Source organism: Thamnophis sirtalis, unplaced genomic scaffold, assembly GCF_051295495.1.
Source record: "Thamnophis sirtalis isolate CommonGarterSnake01/CBP01778 unplaced genomic scaffold, rThaSir2_p1.2 scaffold_4, whole genome shotgun sequence".
Lineage (NCBI taxonomy): Eukaryota > Metazoa > Chordata > Lepidosauria > Squamata > Natricidae > Thamnophis > Thamnophis sirtalis.
The window spans coordinates 90,687,070-90,711,433 of record NW_028261384.1 but is presented as its reverse complement, the minus strand read 5'-3'; the positions used below and the strand labels follow the sequence as shown (position 1 = coordinate 90,711,433).

Genomic DNA, 24,364 nt, shown 5'->3' with positions numbered 1-24,364 from the left:
TTACAATTATCTGTTCTATCTAGAAGACTCATTTAAGCTTCTTATCTAATGAGAATTGGTATACTAAAATCTACCCATTAAAATCTATCCAAGAACAGTAACTGAAATTTCTGAAAAGTAAAGTAGAGATATTTTAACTTTTTGTTCTTTAGAGAATATATTGTATAGCAGAATTTATTTTTAAAAAACATAACTACTCAATACTTTTGTAAGCATTTAATGTAACGCTTCATTCAGTCACATTATTCTATTTTTCATGCTAGATTTTTACAAAATTCTACTTATAATATCTAGTTAATGTCCTCCTCTGCTAAATGATCTTGATGCTCTAAAAAGGAATTTATATGGTCACCCTTCTTAATTTTGTCAAGATGTGGTGCCTAATAATACATAAAGTAATACTAAATAAATAAACAATAATGCAATGTAATCAAGCTTCCTGGTAAACAAACCATAAGAATAATATTTCTCATTTTCTTTTATACTGGCTTTCTATGAACTAACAAACTGGCAGGTCTTTTCTCTGATAACGAAAGCTATTTATTAAAACATATCTTAACACTCAAAGTAGTAATCATTACATTCATGTTTGAAGTACTGTACAATACATAGTGCTATCCATTCACTTCTTATGTCCCTAAATTGGGGAACATCTATGAATGGTGAGAGGAGATCTTGTTGAAACCACATTGGGATTTTTTCATTGAGAAACTGAAGGATCGAAACTGAAAATAAAGTGGTTTGCTTAAATGGAGACAGTAGCCCACAGTCAGATTATAGGAAATCCTATGATTGAAGGCTAGTAGTTGAAAACATTACATCGGTAAACTGCTTCTGTGTTAATATGAATTTGTTCAGGTAACAACCAGCAACAGAGTGCTTTTATTTTACCTTCTTCCTGAAATATGCCATGGTGACATATAAAAAAGGATAATAAATGATTTATAACAAATAGTTTGTTTGATAAAGTGATTGACAGTAAAACAAGATGGTATAACAAGAAACAGGAAAATTCAGTAAAATGGTTGCAGAAGGATTAAGTGTTGATGGTAATTTAATGTCCACAAGACAAGGAAGACTATAATATTGCTGCATTGATGGTCAAGATACAGCTTTAATCAGAACAGTCACTTATAATATTAGAATTGGAAGTATCAGTCGCTTTTTTTCTGTTTTCTGCCTTGCTGTTCTTCATTTTTCTATTGATCCTGGGAATTTCTAAGAAAGATGCAGTAATTATTCCTGTGGCTTTATATTTAACGAGATACTTATTCCATAAGGAATAATGCTCATTAGCTCTAAGTCTTAAATACTTGGAAGCAAGATGGTTAGGAAGAACCTGAATATATGAAGAACGGTTGCAGGAACTGAATATGTCTAGTTTAATGAAAAGAAGGACTAGGAGAGACATGATAGCAGTGTTCCAATATCTCAGGGATTGCCACAAAGAAGAGAGAGTCAAACTATTCTCCAAGGCACCTGAGGGTAGAACAAGAAGCAATGGGTGGAGACTAATCAAGGAGAGAAGCAACTTAGAACTGAGGAGAAATTTCCTTACAGTTAGAACAATTAATCAGTGGAACAGCTTGCCTCCAGAAGTTGTGATTGCCCCAACACTGGAAGTCTTTAAGAAGATGTTGGATAGCCATTTGTCTGAAATGGTATAAAGTTTCCTGCCTAGGCAGGGGATTGGACTAGAAGACCTTCAAGGTCCTTCCAACTCTGCTATTGTATTGTATTGTATTGTATATAACCCAGTCAGAAAACATTATGATGGCTGCTCCCCCTGAACACATAATGAATGTTTATAGAACCATTTACATTCAATATTTCTTGTTCGTTCTGTGTACAAACAAGGGTTAACTCTTGATGTCTACATGGACAAATTAATGCAGCTTCTTGAGCAATATTCTTGCTAATGATATTTTTCTAAGGCTAAAAGACAGTAATCCAGAGTCATCCTATTGGCTTCGGTACCTAAGGTTGAACTAGCAGTCAGGAGTTCCATTGCTACTTCAGCACCTTAACCTCTAGACCAAACTATTTTTCATAATATTGAAAATATTATACTCAAATTTTCTAACATCTTTTTTTTTTAAATCTAGTTTTAAAGACACATTAAGTTTGTAATTATCTACTTTTAAAGAATAACAGTTAGAAGAGATCTTGGAGGTCTTCTAGTTCAATCCTCTGTTCTGTGGCAGGAAAACTTATAGCACAGGGATGTCAAATTCAATTTCTTTGGGGGCTGGATCAGCATTATGGTTGCCCTTAAAGGACCAGATGGGTGTGGTTGGGTGTTATGTGACTGGGTGACCATGGCCAACTCAATCTGGCCTGCTCAACGCCGCTCACATCAAGGGGCACCTGTGACGGGCCAGACAAGGCTGGGAGGGGTGATCCAGGGTGAGTATCAAAGGCTGGGAGGGGCAGCAGAGCATTGTTGCTTGCATGCAACTAGGAGAGTGCCTGGGGACGTTTCAAATGATGCTGCAGCTTGATTGGGAGGGGGGAAGCTGAATTGCCTGTTCGGTTGTAGGCTGAAGTCCAGGCACAGAGGCAATGCAGTGGGGAAAGGTCAAAATGAGAAACCCATGCCCACAGCAGCTTCACATTTTCATCCCCCCTCCCCATTGCAGTTCATGCAGTACTGTTCAATACCCACCCACCCACCCCCAGCACCCTTCTCAGCCACACACAAGCACCAATGTCCTGCAGTTTGTACAGTACTGTAATGCAAGATCACCCAAGATCAGTAGCACGAGATCTTGCACCACTGATCTTGCACTACAGTACTTTACGCCTCTATTCTCTGTGAACTGAGGCTTGTACCAAATCCAGCTGAAGAGCGTGAGATTTTGGGGCAGTGAAATTGCCTTGCTTGAAGGCTCCAGTTGGCTTGAAAATGCCTTTCACACCATTCCAATCTTGGCAAGAAGAGTGTTTACAAGCTGAGGTTTCAAGCAAAGCAATTTTGTTGCCCCAAAGTATTGTTGGTTGACGAGACTTTGGGGCTTTCAACACTTTTCATGCTGTCGCAATCTTCCTCTGCACTCAGGAAGGGAGGTGGACAGGAGGATTGGCAGCATTGCCACCAGCCATGGCTTTCTTACACAAGGTTGGGGTGGTCCCAGTGAAAGGAGGCTATGAGGCCATGCATGCAAGTGGGGCGTGGAAGTGTTGATGCAGGCACAGCGCTGAGCTACAACTTGGTGCAACCATCAGGGCTGGAATATGGTTGTCCTGGAGCCAATGAGAGACCACCTCACTGCCTCGATCCCCCACCCTGGGCATGAACACAGGCAACAGGAAGGTGCTCAGAATGCAGTCAGCCTGAGGGTCAAGACAGTCTTCAGGGGCACCAGGCCTCATGCATGTTCACTGCCTCCTGTGAGTAAGGGTAGTGAGGCAGACACTCAAGCCAGCTTTAAAGGCTTACTGCGTTCCTGCCCAGGTAGATACCACCAGGTTGTAGACTAGATCAGCATCGCATCTGCATCAGAGTCCCCATGCCCCACTTTGTTGGCCTTGCAATCTTCGAGGCTTCCCTTTCAGTTGGACCATCCTATGTTGGAAAGCCATGACCGGGCTTCTTGCTGCAGACTCTGACCCAGGCAAAGCAGGTGAGGGGTGCTCTGCACCTGCCCAGAGCTTCTCTTACCAGACACCCAGGTTTCACTCTTGCTCTGATCTACCAACCCAAGGGTTGGGGCACCCCCCCTTCACCTTGCTCCAAGCTCATCTCTGCCCCATGACACCTCCAGATGCCCCTGGCCAAACCCCATCCACTGATGCCGACTCAGAGCAGGGTGTGGGGCAAGGCTCTGGCAGCCTTTCCTCCACCGATAGATCAGGAAACCCGGACCAGTTTTGCCAGTGGAACTCCTGCCTAGTGGGTTCAAATGATGTGGGTGCCCGTGGGCCTCAGGATTAGTCTCTGGGCACAAGTTTCCAATGGGGGGGACAGGGGCTGTTCCAGTAAAAAGGAAGCACTGCCAGTCTCTCCCCTTCCCCTCGTCCCTTTCTGAGCCTGACCTATAATCCACAAGGCTTCTCTTTCACTGGTACCACCCCAGCCCGCATGGGAAAGCCACAGGTGCAGTAGCACAGTCTCCAGCAGCACTGCCAAACTCACCCCCTGGCCTTGTGGAGCCACCCTGGAAACAGTGAAGGACCATCCTGTGTCACCGTAGCCTGGCCCAGGCCAATCAGGCACTGATCTACAACTTGTGACAGCAATCTGGGCCTGAATGCAGGCAGCCTTAGATCTGATACAGCTGCCTCAGAGCCAGCGAGAGATAACCCCACTGCCTTGGCCCCATCCCCTGGCCATCCACACAGGAGGCAGCAAGCGCTAGAATCCTGGGTGAAAGGGAAGCACTCAGAACGCAATCAGCCAGCAGGCCAAGATGGTCCCCAGGGATGCCAAGTCACAGGTGTGCTCGCCACCTCCTGTGCTCATGCCTAGGGGGATGGGTCCCTCACTGGCTTCAGGCTAGCCTCACAGATCTAAAGCTGACTGCCTTCTTGCTCAGATGGCTGCTGCCAGGTTGTAGATCAGTGCCTGGCTGGCCTGGGCTGGACTGAGACACTTTGGGCCAGTCCTTCACTGTTTCCAGGCGGCTCCGCAAGCCAGATCTAACCACATCACAGGCTGGATCTGGCCCGCAGGCCTTGAGTTTGACACCCTTGTTATAGCATTTCAGATAAATGGTTGTTCAATCTCTTCTTAAAAACTTCCAGTATTGGAGTAGTCACAGCTTCTGGAAGCAAATTATTCCACTGTCAGGAAATTTCTTCTTAGTTGTAGATTGCTTCTCTCTTCCACCCATTGCTTCTTCTCTTCTCTTCAGATACTTTGGAGAATCGGTTGACTCCCTCTTTTTTGTGGCAACTCCTTAGATATTGAAACCCAATTCCAGCAACCAGTCCTCTAATCATCTTTGTTGCTCTTCTCCGCATTCTTTTTACACTCTCAACATCTTTTTTTTTACATTGTGGTAATCAAAATTGGATACAGTATTCCAAATGGTGTCTTACAAAGGAACTATAAAGTGATATTAACCCTTCACATGATCTTGATTCTATCCCTCTGTCAATGAAGCCTAGGACTATGTTGGCTTTTTTGGCAGCTGCAGAGCATTACTGGGTCATATTATTCACTAGAACACCATGATCTCTCTCATAATTATTACTGTTGAGTCAAGTACTACCTTATACTATGGCTCTGCATTTGGTTTTTTCTTGCCTAAATTTGCTATCTTACTTTTTTAACATTGAATTTCATTTGTTAAATAAGGCCCAATGCTCATGTCTATCAAGATCTTTCTGTATCTTAAGCCTATCTTCTGAAGGGTTGACTATTCCTGTCAACTTGGTGTTATCTGCAAATTTGATGAGATCTCAACTGAATACTTCCCTCCATGTAGATGCAGTTCCATTAAAGACTACATGTTGAATACGGTTGGTAAGCCAGTTACAGATCCATCTGCAATGTAACATAAGTATGTAGTACGATAGACTTGCAGGACTGGTGCAATATGTTCATATTGGTGCAATATATCATAATTTAATGTTACACACATATATTATAGAGGATTGTGTGTTGTTAGTATGATTCATTGAGTTAGGGATTGTCTTTATTTTGCTGTGGTGTGTATTTATGTTGGGGGTGCACTAAGGGAGGCTCAGCCAATCTCATTGTACACATGTTGTGCACTGACAATAAAGGTTGAATTGAATTGATCTGGTGGTTATGCTATCTAACCCACATTTTTCTATCTTATCAAATAGTAGGTTGTTGTCTACTTTGTCAAATGTTTTAACTGAAATCCAAGTAAATTATAGCCCTTCTCTTGTCATCTAATTTTGTCACTTTGTCAAAGAATGCAGTAAAATTTGTCTGATATGATGTTTTTGATCCATGTTGGCTTTTGGATATGATTTTGTTTGCCTCTGGGTGTACTCAGATTTATTGCTTGATTATCTTTTTCAGAATCTTCCCAGGTATTGCTAACAGGCTGATAAGTCTGTATCCTGGATCATTCCCCCCCCCCTTTTTTTTTGAAGATGAGAACGATATCAACTCTTTTACAATCCTCTGGTAGTTCCCTGATGCTCCAGGATCTCATGTGTGCAATTCCTTCAGAACTTGGATTATAATCCACCTTGTCCTGGTGATTTGAACTTTTCTAGGGTAGACTAGTGCTCTCTTAACAGTTTTCTTATCTATTTTAACTTCCTAATCTGTTTTTTTATGATGCGGTTCAGCATCGTAGGTTGGACTGGTTTCTTCCCCTCTTTTGTGTAAATGTAGACTCAAAAACTGTGTTAAATAGTTCTACTTTCTCCCTGTTTCTTGTCACCTTCTAACCATTTTTGTCACTAATTGACCAATCCTTTCCTTGGCTTCTTTCTTGTTTTTTTACATGATGAAAGTAGCTCATTTGTTATTTTTGATAACGAGCCTTAGTTCATTTTGAGCCTTAGCTTTCCTGATTTTTCTGACATCTTTTCAGGCTCTGGACTATTTGCTGATGTTCTATCTTTTTTGTGTGCCCCTCTTTCCACTTTTTATACTTGTCCTTTTTTGTCTTTCAATTTATTCGAGAGTTCTTTCTGCAGCCATGCTGGTTTCTTTTGAGAGCTGTTATGTTTCTTCTTCATTAGAATTGTGCTAGACTGGACTTTTATAATCTCATTTTTCAAACTTTCCCAAGCTCCTTGGATTGTTTTTCCCTTGAGGATTCTCACCCATAGAATCTTTCCCAAGCTGTCTCTAAGTTTATTGAAATCAACTCTCTTAAAGTCCAAGACTATAGTTTGACTTTGTTTTATTGCTTGTATTTGCATAATGTTGAATTCCAATATTGCATGATCGCTGTCCTCCAAGATTCCTGTAACTTCAATACCTTCTATCATTTCATCTCTGTTACGGAAAATTAAGCTCACTATGGCTAACCTCCTAGTTCCGTGATGGTAAATCTATGGCACGTAGCGCCCTCTCTGTGGGCATATAAACCATCACCCCAGTTCAGCTCTGCCACACTTGCACAGGTGCCTCCTGAAGGCCAGCAAAGCTCTGCACGCATGCGCGGGAGGAAGGGCACGCAGGGGGCACTAAACGGGCATGCAGGAGGGCTGTGCGAGCATGCATGGAGTGTGCGGACATGCGTGGGGGCCACATGGGCAGGGGATGTGTACGCAGGGGACCAGGATGCATGCATGGGGGTCACACGCGCATGTAGAAGGTGTATGCACACGGGATGCACACTTTGCATTTTGAGGGTTCATGAGCACTTTGGGCACTCTGTCCAGAAAAGGTTAGCCATCACTTTCCTAGTTCACTACTCTACTTTTTGGGGGACTGTTTATTCCTCATACTTAGTGCAATTTATGAAATTACATCTTAGAGAGTGGAAACAGACTGCGTCTCATGAGCCATATGTTAGGATAACTCATATATTCTCTGTCACCAGAATGATGAAGTCCACTGGAAGGAGAGTTCTAGTGAAAAAGCAGGGTCGAAAATAATTCCTTTTTGAGAGTAAAGCTCCTTCAGTTTTTGGTTATACCTTCTTAAAAAGAACAATAACTTGTGATCTACTTCTGTTATACCACAGTTACTACTTCTGGAGAACATGAAAAGAGAAGAAATAAGTCAAGAGGACAGGAAAATCTCAAAACATTATCTTTATCCTGACTTTTTTACAGTCACGAAGCTCTGAGAGTAGTTTGTATAGACTATAAAGAATATTGTGGGATTATGAAGACATTTGAGGAGTGTGGATTGCTGTATCCTCTGGCATTCTGTCTTACAGTATCAATAAGTAGAAAAGGGCAGATAATACCATTCACCTATCAACTGAGAAGTAGAAGAGTCACCAAACACAGAAGTATAACTGGGCAGTCCTTAGAGCAATCTCCCAGATGTTAGATAAACGCTGTTTCCCACACAACATTGAGAATGAGAAGAGGTTTCTTCTGATTGACTTAGATGCAATGCTGAATTCTACAACTGTATTTTCTGGTGTATAAGATGACTGGGTTTATAAGATGACACCCCCCCTACTTTTCCTGTTAAAATATAGGGTTTGGGCTATACTTGCTGTATAAAACTACGCCTCTTCCGAGGCATACCGAATAGCTAAACAGCCTTCATTTTATTTCCAGCGTCTTTCTCCAAGCAGGTGGTTTGTCCATCCAACACTCCCCTTCCCCAACCTGGACCCCAGTTGAGTCGGGTTGGCTTCTTCTGGTGACGGGGGTGAGGTGGGGGGAATAGGCTTCAGTCCAATTCAGGCCGAATACCCAAGACCCACATCGTTGCTTTGAAAGCAAAGGCGGCTCTGGGCCACCTTTCATACCCAGAGGGCTTTTCCCAACACTTCGGAGAGAGAAGCCACCACAAGCATTCTCCCTGCCCAGCAATTCTCCCCACAACATCAGCTGACGGAGGAAAAAGGTGGGGAGCTGAAGGAAATGCCGCAGTGTGGCTACCCCCCACTCCCACCAAACAGAAGGTTTCCTCGCTCGAGGAGAAGTGAATGGTCCACAAACCGCCAAGGCTACAAGCATTGCCTGTATTATAGGGCTTCCCAGGCTAGTAAACTGGATTCTGTCTCCTATATGCCAGAAAAACAGAATATGAGGCGCTATGCTGGCTTTTATTTTTGAAAGCTTTCCTAATCCTCTGCCTCTTTCCAGAGTCCCACAACAAACCACAGCCACCACCATCCCACCCGCATCCTGAACCCATTTACCTCAGGCGCCCGCAAACCGGCTGAGGGCCTCCGCACTGCCAGGCTTCCATAGTTTGAGCTCAGCACCTTCCTCCTCCAGACAGCCAACCACACCTTACTAAGCCATCTCAATGCTCATCCATCCACATGCCCAGGCAAGGAGCGGCGAGGTTATTGATTGAAAGGCCAGCATCTGCGCTGGTGACAGTGCGGCTTTTTGCTTGGCAGCATTGCTTTTTCTTTTGTTTTGGTTTTTTGGTATGGCCTTTCTTATACCCGGCATATAAGATGATCCCCGATTTTTGAAATAATTTTTTGGGGTTAAAAAGTCATACGCCGGAAAATACAGTACTTTTAGTCTCAGGAATGCAGTGAGGAAAAGGAACAGCCATAGTTATATGTCTATGGAGGGGAAGGAGAACCATTATGAGGAGTGCAGATATGCAAACCTCTGTTTTATCTCCAAATATTTTGTCCCTGAGGGAAAAGGTACAATAGCATATGGACATGCTTATCTGAGCAATAGAGAACACCACTGCTTTCTCTTTTTATGGACATACAAAATCTCCAGTTTTGAGCTGAAAAATTGGTCCGCTAAGAAATATTCATAGTGCCCACATTTAGAAGAGAACATTGAAGGCGCCATCATCTCAGTTAAAAAGTTGTCCATAACTAAGCCATGTTAATTTTACTCCTTTTCTGCATCTCCTCCTTCCTCCTATCTCTCCTTTTAATCAAACAAAAACAGATGGAGGAGACAAGAGAGAAATTCAAGAACATGATGAAGAGGAAGGATAGATGTAAACCATCACCAGCAGGAGCTCACTCAGGATTTGTCAGAAGTATCTATGTTCCATAGTTTCAACAGCAGTCTCAAGCTCAATTCTCTTGCCAAATGAACCTTGTGATTTCCATTGTGAATGGGAAGACAGTGAATATTCTAAAAATGAAGCTTGCCTATCCACAATTTACAAACTCTTCAAAAAAACACACCACTATATTCCAAGTTGCATGGCAAAGTGATGAACATCCTCAAGGCAGTAATAGGCAAATGTTCAAGTACATTCAGTTTGTGCCTAGTAATCAATGATTTCAAAAATCTTCCCAGAGAACTTTCTGGAAACAAAATTGATTTCCCCCTTTTTCTTTAACAGTGCTCAAGGACATCAAGAGAGAACCAGTGAAAACTTCGTCCCTTCCCAGCCCTAACCAACAAGTCATCTTGCCATAAAAAATAGACATACTGAATATCCTAGTCATAGATGATCCAGTCATGACTCAGGTATTCAGAAGATTAAATGAAACTCTCTCAAGGATTCACACAATTAGGTCATAGAAAAGGTTTCATGAGGTTGCAATTCAAGCAGCAAAAATACTTTGGTTATGATTAAGGGCTCAGTATTGTGGGCATGTTCTCTCTTTTCAGAGGAGCAAGTAGATAAGGTAGATTTGGATAAGGTAATTAATAGCAGCTTTATTTATGTTCTTCATCCATAGATACAATTCTATTCTCAACCAGAACTGTAGTATCGTGTGGGTCTTCATCAAAACAAAAAAAGAGATCATTGGCAACTGCTGTGATTGTTGTTGTTGTTGAGACCCCTTTTTGTTTTCAGATGCACTGGATATTGCTAGCCTTTTTCCCAACAATCCTTGATATCCATTCTTGCCAGACTTGGGAAGGGAATGGACCATTAGAGTGGCATCATCCAAGTCATTGCCAAAATGTTAGCATACCAAGAAATATATTTGCATCAGTAGATTAATACTAGAGATGGCAAAATCTGGCTATGCCCCAAATCTTTTTTTAAAAGATAAAAATTTCTTCCATCTAAATAAAAGATATATGTTAAAGAGTACTCTATGCTGTCAATTCTAAAAGTAAATGCCATAGAGTGTGTGCCTCTGCCATTTCCCAGGGCTGTTTTTTATGTTTTTCATAATTTCCCAAATTGGTGGTTGAAAAGCAATTCTAAACCTCAGGATTTTGAAAAGATTCATCAAACAAAGAACGTTCAAGAAGGAGATCCTGAGATCAGTCAAGAAAGTCAGTGTAGTGTTGTAGCAAATCTGTTGATTAAAGACTTGGAACACTCAAGCCATGGAAATTCATTGGATGGTTTTCTCCCAGTTATATTCTCTCACCCCATTTAACTCACAAGAAAAAAAAATAAGAGTACTATATATGTTGTCATGAATTCCTTGAGAAAAGATTATGTTTATCAGGAAATTTATTAGCTTCAGCAAATTTATCAAAAGTCTATCACCATGTTTTTGTCAGCCAAATCAAGATTTATTAGCTTTGCTTACAATGTTCCAAATCAATGAGATTTCCCTTTGGCTGGATTTAATCTCATGTATATGCCTTTATTTCTTCCTAGTTCAAGCAGCCCAATTCCTACATTGGTGACTCATTCTAGTCAGTGTTTTCAAGAAGCTCTGCTCAGGAAACCAACCAGAACACTAAGTGGGACACCCCTTTTGAAAATAAAGGATGTGATCCAGGGGTGGGTTCTGGCAATCACTACTGCCGATTCGCTCATGGGTATGGCCCACACATGCGCTCCATACACTTGATACATGCTGTGCGTGCATGTGCAATACATTAAAAATTGTTTGTGCGTGCACAGAAGCAAAAAACAAGATGGTGGCACCTATGGTGCCGCCCAGAGAACTGGTTCAGGAGCATGGCAGGCCTGGGTCGTTGCAGGTTCCAGTGACCCAGGCTGCCAAACCATTACCGGTTTGGCCGAACTGGGCCGAACCGGTAGGAGCCCACCACTGATGTGATCATTCCATGAGTACTTATTTTCTGTCAGTCAACTGAAACTCAGAGCTGCGCATCTGACTTAAATTGCCTTGATGCCCAGAGTAAAAGAGTGTCAAATCTGATACCTAGAGGCAGCATCTCAATAAGGTCCATGTAAATTACAAAGGAAGATTAAGATTTTTGAAGCACCACAAAGTGGTCACTTTAGCAGAAAGGTATTTTGACACTAGCAGAATACATAAAGGTGCTAATTAACATCACATAGTACATATCCAATCTCAAGAATTAGGCCTTAGCTGTTGAACCTTTTGCAAATGCAAACAAACAAACAAACAAACATACTTTTTCCAGAACAGCAGAGTATAAGTGGTGAACACATTCACCCTTTTGGCCTCTGGGATTGTTCTGGCTATTCTCATCCTGTACCAGTATTCTCCAGAATATCTCATAATATAAAATTTTTAAAGGGCTAGATCTTTTCATTGTTCTGTGCAGGCTACAGAGGGCACAGTTTTGAGGTCAGATGAATATGAATAAGGAACACACATGGCACTCTGACCTATCCATCATCGAAGCTTAGGCTGACTCTGAATATGTCTCTGTAATAGATTAACCAGATGTCTGAGAGTGACTGGAATCGTAGTCCATTTAAGGTACTTAATGACATCGATTACCCTAGTTATAGAGTTACATGGTACCTCTAATCAATCTCTACTTGCCCCTGCCTTTTTACCTCAACAGAAGCTAATCTTTTTTCTATTGAATAAATAGAATAAAAAAAATCTAGTGATCAGAAGACTATGAAGTACCATTCAAATCAGTCCAGTTACTGCTTTTGCTGAATAATTTAAGCAGCTAGAATTCTCAATATATAATGTAGAAAAGCTCTTGTGACCATAAAAGAATTCTGATTGGAAATGTAGAAATTTTTTGTTCTATTCTTACCTCCCCACAAGAATGGGGAAAGCTCATAATCAGTTTAGTACCATCAACTTAGTATTCTTTTTTTCTCTTTTTTCTTTGCATTTTCTTGCAAATGGTATTAAAATATCGCTTATTGCCTCTTACTGATAATACCAGACTAATATCAGAACTAATAATCATTATCTTATGTTAAAAAATCTCTGGTAGAACAATATTGGAGGATATTTGGTGGATAGGTTATCAGTGAGTGCAGAGTTTGAAACAATCTGAATTAGGAGATCCTAAATTATTTCCACAAGTGGTTAACATTAATGTTCTTTGGATTTAAAATCGGCATCTTGTTCATGGGCTAATTAAACACTTGCCTCCACGTTTTTGTAAAAGAAATAATGGAGCGGGTTGAAGGACTACTACTACTGATTCTAATTGAGATCCTGTGGGTGGAGACATTTGCAATGCTTTTGTTTTATACTCTCATGAAGAAAGAGGTAGTAATAGGTGCTCCCACTTGGCTTCATTTTTATTCTTTACAAAACATCAACAAGCAATTTAAATTCCTGAACACAATCCTTTTCTATTTTTTTCTTATTTTTTTTCTCATATAAAAAGCAATATAAGGTAATACAAAGTGAAATTAGAGATGGGGCAGGGGAGAAAGTAGGAAATATATAAAAGAGAAATTATAATTGGAAATAAGAAAAATCTCTAAAGAAACAGTTCCTGATCTATTTTACAGCAATTAAATACAAACAAATCTTCGCACCTCCCTTTTTAAAATTACATCATGCTTCCCTTCCTCCCATACGCAACTTTTTTAAATTGGCAAATGCAAAAATCATCAATTCATAACCACAATATTACTTGTTTGATTATGTGAAATCATACTATTGAATTCCTACATCATGTCAAATCACAATATAATTCTGAGAATCCAGTGTAAAGGAGTTAAACAGCTCATCAGTTAGCGTACACTGCATTAACAGAGTACCGGTAGGTGGATTCATCCAGCTACTGAATGAGAATTAAATCTTCAGCTGGTACAGATGTTACTAGATGTCGAGACATTTTCTTCTGAAGAAAATGGGGACCAAGATGTTTTATTTTCCTTTGATAATATAAACAAGTGCAATTTGGCCAGGCTGAGCAATTGTCTTGGAAGTTGGCATCTATCTCTTTAACCTGATTAAAAACATTTCCTGCTCTCAAATCTAATGTGGAAAAATACTGTGAAGAATAAGTGCCTCCTGATTTCCACAAACCACCTAGTTGATATCTAGAAGGCAAGTCCACATCTATCCTTAGATTCACATCTGTGTTGTGACATTAATGTTATATAGAACTGGTAAAGAGGCTTTCTTCATTCTGGTGGTAGCTTTTGTATATTTGTAAAACAAGAGTAATGTCCTTTTTGTGCCAAAAATATTTTATTCTTAAAAATTGAAATTTAACTTTTAATATGCCTTTTTACCTTTTGTAATTTGTACTTGCATTATCTGCTGCTCAGCATGATTTTTATTTTTTAATTTTGCCTTATAATAGTTAGTGCTGCTTTATGGCATTTTTCTAAAATATATTTTAGAATATTTTTTGTGTTTGGATTTGTGTTTAAGTGGATAATATTTTTATGAGTGACAGTTTCCATGTGTCTCCTGTTATATGTTTCTTATTCTCCAAAATGTTAGTTCCTTTATATACATCATTCAGCAAGCACATTCTGCTTCTTTAAATCCCCATTTATGTAAAAGAAATAGGAAAACTGACTCAAAAGGCCACCTCTTTTCTTCCTCCTCTTGTTTCTGTAACTTATTTCAGATATTTGCATATATTAAAACAGGTATATAAGTATAATCTTGGATTCCATCTTTTAAAGAATATTGTGTAGTAGAGATACTTCTGAAACTTGGGAGCAGGGGACATAACAACTCTTGTACACTTATGCTTTTCAATCTTGCTTTGATAATTATTAGTTTAGTTCCTCAACTTCCTTCTCTTGGTGGCTATTATCAAAGGTCTTCTTGCTGTATTAAAATTGCCCTCTATATTCAATAAGACAAAACATGCATATTTGAAGTTATGCATAACATTAGGATTTTTATAAAAGATAGTGAAAATGTATATGTTGTTAGTCGCATATATTGCATCCCAGTGACTATTTCAGTTGGGGTCATAAACTTGTGTTGTTTGTGCTGAAAGCTTTTCTGGTTTCTGGTTATACAATTTGTCAACATAGCTTGAAATCCTGGCAAGATTAGCATTAAAAATAAGTTTGTCTCTGAATAGTTAGGCCTATATATGCGATGTCATATGCACATTAATCCAATTCTGTAAATCACAAGCCATCAAGAGATTTTAATCTATTTTACATTTTTTTCCTTTTTATCATTTATATTATATATCCTGTTACAGCCTGTTGAATCTGTTCAAGATTTAGGAGGCTGGCCAGTCTGCTGGAAATCCTCTACCAAATACTTCATGCATTATCGAACCATTTTTAAGGGGAGGTAGTTATTCCTACATATGTTATCAATGGTTATTACTTAGCAATAATGGTAGTGCTGCAGATATCTATTTATGGATTGTGTATTTCACTTTGCTACTGTTTATTAACAGCATAAATAGAATTGTAGATTAGATTTTAGTAGTTTTTTAAGCAATAGAAAATAAAACTTCTCTTTTTAAAGGCATTTTTATTATCAGAAAAAAATCCAAACAGCTTAAGACAAGTTCAGACAAGCAAGATATGTGAAAGAATTTTGAAGGCTGAGCTGTTGCAGGTGCAAACAGAACATAGATGGTGAGTTTGGTGCTAATATTTTATAAGGAAAACTATAAGAATTTAACAGCCAATAAGCTATAAGTCAGGTTAGAATAGTGAGTGGATGACTTAATACAAAATTATGTGTCACCTTTCAGCATTGTTTGAATTAATTATTTGGGAAGCTTAATTTCATTCATATTGAATGAACATCTCTAAGGCCTCCTAGAAAAAAATGAGGATTGCCACACACAAACAAACAAAAGCTTCCTAGAAGCAGGATTGAGCAAATATAAGATAGCAGAAGGAATGGAAATATTATCTGTTCATCCTCTTGCATTTTTGATATTTCAGAATTGGCCAGATGCTGTTATATTTATATTTTAAAAATAGGCTTGAGGACACAATGTTTTAGAACACATAACATATGTGGAAACAAAAATGTACAAGCCCTTAGGTTCTGTAATGTCTAGGAGACCTTTACTTTGGCCAAATCATTTCTTCACATTATCATGGAATTAGAATTAGCAAGTGTTCTGTTGAGAAATTTCAATAGCATGATTATTGAATTACAAAACAGAAATGTGGGTATTTGAGTGTTCTGCAGATTGTTTCTTTATTCTTCTTCCCCCTTTTTTGTATACAGGGGATTATGCAACTGATCTTTTGAGTGTAGCTTCTTAAAACAATAGTCTGGTATTCTTTAACACTGTATTATATACAGTAATTTAAAGTTCTTGGCTTGTCTTGACTGAGGGAAAAGTAATGATGTATATTTGCATGTGAATTAAGATAACCAGATCAATTTATATGGTAGCCTGATACTTTAAAGCTTATTTGTTAAATAATCTCTCATGAAAAAGATAAAAATTCAAAAAGACCATATTAAACTAAAATGTGAGTTTTTCAAAACTTGCATTTTGTCTGTGGATTGATTTTTTTTCTTTTAAAAGCACCCACACAGTAATGTTGCCTGCCTGCCTTCCCTTGTCACATATACCCTAAGTACATTATTAATTCCTTTACTTTAAACAAGTGCAGTGACCTGCAGTAAAGATTAATGTTAAAGAGGAAAGATTTCCTTCTCTCCTTTCCTTCACTCCATTGTGGCACTTTTAATATCATATCATTCTGAAGGATTTCCCAGATATATTTTTTCAAGAGTTCTTCACGGAAAGGAAGTACATTGATTTTTGTTTTTCTAACCTTAAATTGACATCCATAATTTACACAATTGTTAGCTTTTTGTTTGGTTTACAGAACAGTAACGATAGCATTGCAGACATCACTATATGGATAATGTATTCCATTTTGCTAGTGTTTGCTAACAACATAAATAGAACTGTAGACTAAATTGTTAGTAGAGACTCTGTGGCAATGGAAATTTAAATTTCTTTCGTTAAGGGCATTTTTATAATCAGAAGAAAAAAAAACCATCCAAATAACTTAAGTGCTATTTCAGACATGTTCTGATACTAATTCTGATAAATACTATTTTAAATATAGTTTAAAATTCATTTGATACTTTTTATTCTGATACACTGCTTGATTTTCTAATAATTCATTGTATTTATTTAAGTTTCTTACAGATAAAAATTTCTTTTGTAAATTACTGTAAATTGTTAATGAGCATTGAATGGAGTTTAAAGATTAATAGGCAGCAGTAAAACCAATTTGGGGAATCATTCTAAAAACAGTAGTTTAAAATAGATTTGTAGCCTCAAATGTCCTTCTATTTGTCAGTCTTGCTTCTTTATTTAAGGCTATACTTCATTTAATAACTCCAGAAATCTTGATTATCTCATAAGGTACATCTTCCCCAATATTTAATAATTGGAAAATGATTAAAAATGGATTGGGAATTGATAATCTAATTTGTAAATTATATTAGACCCAGTTTTGTCTGATTTTTAGTTTAGTTGGAGACCAAGGCTGTCTTGATGGGCAATTTAAGTTGGAGTGAAAACTGCAAATAAGCCCTATAATCCTTGTTCTGTTAAATTTTCTGATAACTTTTGATACTATCAATCGTACTATTCTTTCAGGTTGCTTGGCTAGGTTTGGACTTGGGGATTAGGGTCAGAAAGAGGCTAGCTTGAGGGCAGGAGATGAAATTGTACTCTTATATTGGCCTTAGAGAATTATTGCCATTTTCTATTCTAATAAATATAGTGGGAAAAGTTATCCCACAAAGTGCAGAGTCATTGGTTTGAGTGTAAAGAAAATAGGTAGTCCTCCAAATATGATCAGGATGGAGTATCTTCATAATGGTCACATATCATGATAGATGTTAAGTGAAGCATCTCATTTAACGGTTCCCCTATCCCAGCTCTCCACAACACAATTGTGAAACACATGCAGAATGAAACAAACAAAACGTAAAAAAGTTATGATGCTTATATAGTTACTTACCAAGCACATCTAAATTATATTAAAGTAACTAAAATATCCTTATAAACCCCAAGATTTGTCACAACCTTTGGGCACCTCTAATATTTGGAAATTGCAGGTTGAAATATTTGACACACTCTAAGCAGATTGCTAAGTGCAGCACAGGATTCCTCAGGGATGGTTTTGCTGCTTTTCGAGGTTGCACAGCGCTGCAGGAAGTTGCAGAAATTCTTGTAAGGCAACAAAGCAACCCATTCCAGCACTATGGAAGGGTTCAAAGCTCTTCCAAAGATAAATGAGGAGGATGTTAAGGCCTGGTGGGTGGGGACATGGTTTAAGACAACAGAGAGCTATTGGGGAAAGGAAATGCTTGCAGGGACCTGATATTTTTTTTGGGGGGGGGGGTAGTTATGGCACTACAGCAGCCATAACTTGAGAGCCAGGTCATAGTAGCTTTCGGGGTGGGGGAGGAGTCCGCCATAATTTCAAATGACTGTTAAGTGACAGATTGTAAGTTAAGGACTATTAGTATATAAAAAGAAGCAGTAGAAAGTTTTGACCCTTGGAGCAAACAAAAAAAGGCAAAATTTAATTAAGATAGAAATTGCTTTGATTTCTAGGAATAGGTTTTCCGCCTTTTTTAAAGACACGGTAGCACTGTTTTCAAAATGTTTTTGGATGTGGGTTTCTTATTTGGATGGTCAAATTGCAGTTATAACATTTATACAAATTAATAAGTTTTTATCCTTGACAGGCAAGGAAGATCTGGCTATTGTTGAATATAATTTGTTCACACTCAGATTAGCATATTACAATTTCTACATAGATATTGTCTTTGAAATATATTTGCATCTACTGCTAGAAGACAATGCTGCTCCTTTGGTAATAATGCTAGCACAATATTTGATCAGATATTGCTCAGTTCCAAGGATTGGTTACTTCTTTCAAGGTCTGAAATGGTTTCATGTAAAAATACTCCAAGTGTGTTTTCCTGTGAAGTGGGATAAGATAAATTACATTCTAAAACAAAACTAACTTGACATATATATTGGACAAAACTGCCTTAGTTGTGGGAAATAGTTCCGAAACCTATCTAGATGTTTATTCCCTGCTGGAGGTATAACAGAAATGTATTCCCTTGCTTGGGTTGCCATTGCTCAGTCACCTTTGTCTTATTTTTAATTGCTGTCCATTTTAGTCTTTTTTTTTTTTTTTACATTCTGTTACTAAATTGAAACCTTGTAGCTCTTGACCAAAAATGGCATGAATGTTTTAATACAAATAAATAATATTAGTATAATTTATTTCAGAATAGTTTTGTAATAGCCTGTAACTATGACTCTTAATATTTTATATTTTGAATGGTAAAGGACAATACTGATTATCAGAGAATGGGATAAAGGGTACACAAAGACCAAAATAAATATATTATGTTGTAATTCTGTTTACATTTCTTTTTTTTTTCTTTTTTTTTGTAATATTCAATATTAGAAACTTTGTTACTTTTTTGGAGGCTGTTAATTAGAATTATAGTAATAGATCCATTTAGAATACGTACTTATTTCTTTTGCTGTTGAGCTGTTTTCTGGATTTAAAAAAAATTACCATTATACCCATTATATTTGACACTGCTGGAGAAAGGATGTTGATAAGAGGGATGAGTATAGTTTACTCCCTCCCTCTGTACCCTTTTTCCAATATTCAACTACTTATCTCTTGGCCATTTTAAAATGCAGATCTGCAAAACATTGGAAGATTGAATTGTATTCATATTATTGGATCGTTTGGTCAATTTCTTGAAATAGTGAATATATTTTAGGGCTGAATTGCTACTGGTTTAGGTGAGGGCTTTCAGAAAAAAAAACAGTATAATGCACTAGCAGTTGGGGGAATGTTCTGTTTTATGTTCTCATCAACTTACTAAGTTTTAAGCCCCCCAGAGTTATTACCTTTTTGGGGAGACAGGCAGCATATAAATTTAATACATACATATGCACATACATACATATACATACATACATATTCTATGTAAAAGTGCCTTAATTTTCCTGGAATGTGGTTCAGTGTTTGCTTCCAACAATTTAATGTTGTTTACTATGTGGATGAGATTATCAGAAGTTTGGGGAACATTCCAAAAAAAGCTATTTCTTAGCACTTGTTACACTGCAAAACAGCCGTCCCTGCCCCCCCATCTAATTTAATCTGAAAAATTATGAGTGCCGTGTTTATTAAAACTCTTAGCGTTAATGTTCAGTATGAGTTATATGCTGAATGCATCTTGAAAATAAATTAGTGTTACTCCACATACACTATTTCCAGAAAAAAAGATGGCATGGGATAGGTGGAAATCCTAGTGTCAGTCTGATTTCTCCCCCTCCCCTATAACCCCTGCCCACCTGCCTACTGCATAGGGCCTTTTTCTGCCCCTTGACAGTTTCTGCCTAACAAATGGTGTTTCTTTTTTACAGCATAATGATCCGGGACTTGTTGTGGTGATGGTAAACTTAGTGGTAATTTTTAATTTTCAGACTGAATTTACTTCTTTTTTGTCATCAGAGCACCAAATATGTTAGGCTTACTTTTCTCTGTTGTAGCCTTCATCTTTTCTGCTTGGTCTTTTCGTTTCCCTTTTTTCCTTTCCATTTCTTCATGCACTCTTTTGTGTCTGATCCTTGTTCATTAAGGGTTTAATGCTCAAAAGGGATGTTTGTGTTAGAACTGCCAAAAATTTGTGGAGATTCACTTCAAATACCAAATCTCTAATACTGTCCAAACTTGATCTCCCCCCACCTTTCCCAAGCACATACTGATTGTTAGTAGTTGCTATGACAATTCAGTAAATAATTGAAATTGAAAACATTGACTGCCTTGGGAAGCAAAAGTACTAATGTATTCTTCACATTATTAAGGAGTCTGTCATATTCATTTGGACAGAACAAATGTCATTCCTATAGACATAAAAATTTTAAAAAAAGTATATAATTTAAAATACAGTATTATGAATGTGGTCCTTTTGCTCAAAACTGCAGTCATCGTTTTGTATACAATTGGGCATAAATCCCCTTCGTCCCCTACCCTTCTTACTGAAAATGTGTGTGTGTATATATATATATATTTATATATATCTAAATAAAAATTGTAATTAAAAATGCTTTTTCACAGATGGCTAGTGTTTACAAATTTGATCACCCTACCCAGGTTTCTAAATTTGAGATACAGCAGAAATTTCTCTCTAGAAGAGTTGTTCAACCTGGAAAATGTTGAAATGTATTCCCAAATTAAATTTACATTGGGGATTGGTTTGCTTCTATTTTAATGGCACATAAAGGGCAAAACTTTATTTAAACCTCATGTTAAATATTGTGAGGAATTACAATTCCTGTTTTATAATTAAGAAATAAAAGCAAAGCTAATAAGTCCTCTGACAGTAGTGAGACATGAACTCGGATTTCCCAAGTACAGTCTTGTCAGTTGGGCTACTATAAACTATCAAAAAAATAGCTATCAATTTTATTTAGAAATGCAAATACTCAAGTATTTTAAAATATTATCTGTTATGCCACATAAAGTCCAGTTTCCTTATTTCAGCACAATTCAAGCTTGGACATCTTTTGGCCCAAGGGTATAATATATGTGTTTTTGAATGAGAGGAATATTGTTAACACCAATCCCCCCCAAGTTTGATAATGAGGGAAGTAAATATCTTGTTTTTTCACTCAAGGTATGCACCAGATAAGGTAAGTAATTCCTTTTTACCAGTGCCCTTACATCACAACTCACAGCGCATGTTGTGATGTAAAAATAAACACCCCAAAGGCTGTGATAGTCGAAGTGCTCGTCTGCCCCATTTTGCTTTGTTTGGCTGGTTATGAGTGAATTAAAATACATATGGAATCTTCAGCATAGTTTGATTAGTTCAAAGTCAGTTTTCTTCGCAACTAGTCCTTTTCACAGCTTATAAGGAAAGAATATGGCAGTATCCAAAGAGCCCATTTTGAATCTAGCAAGGTTTTAACACAAAGGTTAATCTTCCAAAACTCTGAAATAATTGCATGTTAAATGGGTGTTGATAGACATTGGTAATCTATGATCTGACAGAATGCATTTTTCCCATTCCTCAATTTTTTTTAGCTAATATAAAAATCATTAATTGTAGTATTAACTTGCTCAAATATTTGGGCTAAAAGCTAGAGGCAACAAAGAGAAAACAAGGCTACGTCTGGCAATCAAGATATACAGACTTATGATTGTAAGCTGTGAGAATGGCTTGTGTTTGGTTCTCTGTAGCTTTCTGGTCTCTGCACTCCAAAGGCAAGATCTCTAACCAACCCCAAACCAATGTGTACAAAGCGACTTACCAGAGGATAATCATTCTGTCCTATTCACTCAACTGATAGGTCTCATTCCCTTGCAGGTAGAACAGATCCCATCCCTATCGTTGTCAAATATGATGTCATGGGCATGGGACGGATGGAAATGGAGGTAAGTGGCCCTTGCAACATATATTTTGTATCAGTCAAGATTAAGATCTGTGCATGTGTTTTAAAATCATGAAACGTATCTAAATGTTTCTCAAACTGATGTGCTGCTGGATTACAGTTTTCATCATCCAACCCTAAGAATTATAAGTGTTCTAATCAACGCACATAGAGAGCATCCATAGGAAAGGATCTTTGGGTCAAGGAAATAATAGTGCTTCAATATAATATAAATGAAGAATAGGCTTCAGTTTGTAGATTTTTGGCCAAGAACAAGTTTGCTGAGCTCATTACTATCAAGGGATACTCAGAAGTAATATATGTAACTTAATGCCTGAAGAATGCAGCAGGTTTTATTTATTAGATACACTGGAACAGAACTTTCTGTTTTTCAGATATGGAACCAGATACCTTAGTATGTCAGAAAAGAACTATTCTGATTTCTACACAAAGAATATCTGTCTTTAGCTAACTATCAGAGATTTGACACAGTCTGTAACAGATGCAATTTTAAAGAATCTACTAAATTACTTGTAACATAAATCATCTGAAAATTGGAGCTTCTATATCCATAGATAATGGTAGAGTTTTTTAAATAGACTGCAAAACATTTGGAAGAACATTTCATGAAGGAAGAGCCTCTGAACTACTGCTCAAAAGATTATGTTCTCTGTACGGATTGATGTCACTTGTGCAAAGGCTCCTTCATGGTATCTCATTGAAGGTAGTCTTTGACTTACAACAGTTCGTTTAGTGACTGTTCAAAGTTACAATGGCACTGAAAAAAACTGACTTTATGAACGTTTTTCACACTTATGACCATTGCAGAATCCTCATGATCACGTGCTGAAAATTCAGATGCTTAGCAGCTTGTTCATATTTATGATGGTTGCAAAGTCTGGGGTCATGTGATCAATTTTTGGGACTTTCTGACAAGCAAAGTCAATGGAAAAGCCAGATTCACTTAACAACGGTGTAACTAGTTTAATAGCAACAATTCACTTAACAGCTATGGCAAGAAAGATTGTAAAATTGGGCCACACTCACTTAACATGTCTCACTTAGCAACATAAATTTTGAGGTCGTGAATTGAGAACTACCTGTATGTTTGTATATGTGTAGGAAGCACTCAATGAAACCTGTGATGAGCTAGATAGTGTAGATATGCTGTTGAAATGGCTACAGAAGGTCTTTAGGAAGACATGGAATTTTGACACTTCAATTCCTCTCTGAATAATTTGTACAGCCCTATTTTTTTAAAATACAGAGAAATGCTTAAGGAAAGTACAAGAAGTTTATCAAATCACAATTTGTTCATAGAGACAAGATTGTTTTCTTAAAACATAAAATGATTGAAGTTGTTGGTAAACTTTTAATTTTTTTTGGCAGAATACAATGGTGATAGTGGTTTTGGAGTTTACTCCTTCTACCTATGCTTACTGCTATTGCACAAACCTGGAAAATATATTTCAGTGTGAGAGAAAATAATTTTCTCTGGTGCACTGCTTGGAGTGTCCAAGCAAGGGTTAAATTCTGTCCCACTGCCCAAGGACTGATTGAAAATCTTTGGCCACGCTCTCTGGCTCCTTCCATCCTCAGTTTTTCAATTCAGTCCAAAGCTCATCGGACATATTAAACAGCCTTAGCTGACAGAATTCAAATACTACTTTTCCTTAGCTTAGATCTTTATTGTTTTACCTTCTTTTTCAGTTAGTTAGCCTTCCTTACTTTAGCTGTATCCTTTGCCTTGCCCTGAGAAACCAGATTTGCTCCAGACGGAGCAGAGCGCTTCTCAACCTCCCAGGCGGCCTGTAACCTCCGTGGTATCGCCCCATCTGATCTTCACCGGCGGGACTGCCAGAGCCACGCCGCGTATTCTCACTGGGTGTGGCCAGCTTGGAAAGCGGTGGTGGCCATTTTGGAGGCAGTTTTTTTCCCGTTGAATTGCTGTCCTTTGCTGCTGGAGCTCCAGGACCCAGCGGACCCACTTCTCCCTGCAGCAGTTTCGGGCATCACGGTGACTCAAGTCCATCGTGCAGACCCACCTGAGTCTCCAGGGAGCCAGGGCCTTTCCCAACCTGCCCCTCCCTCATCCTCCTGCCCAGTGGAAGACCAGGGACCATCTCTCTCAGCCAAAATGAGGGAGGTGATATCGCAGGGCATTGCCCAGGGCCTTAAGGAATGTGCTGAAAAGTCGGGCCAGGGTCACAAGAGCAAGTCTAAGACTCCCAGACCTTCCTCACCCTCACCCTCCATGGTTAGTGCTGAATCAGTCTCTGAGGGGGAGAATCTGGCTGAACCAGAT

General features: G+C 38.3%; 1 protein-coding gene across 3 annotated transcripts in view; it reads left to right on the top strand.

The window, feature by feature from the left end:
* Positions 1-24,364, top strand: part of GPATCH8 (G-patch domain containing 8) — a 100,419-nt gene that overhangs the window by 55,316 nt on the left and 20,739 nt on the right. For 2 of the 3 annotated variants that reach the window (XM_014076423.2, XM_087713375.1), the window contains one exon: positions 21,996-22,063. In XM_014076423.2, coding sequence (XP_013931898.2) covers positions 21,996-22,063 — 68 coding nt within the window. Of the gene's footprint in view, positions 1-20,049; positions 20,092-21,995; positions 22,064-24,364 lie in introns of all 3 variants that reach the window. The other variant, XM_014076424.2, reaches the window with a different exon arrangement.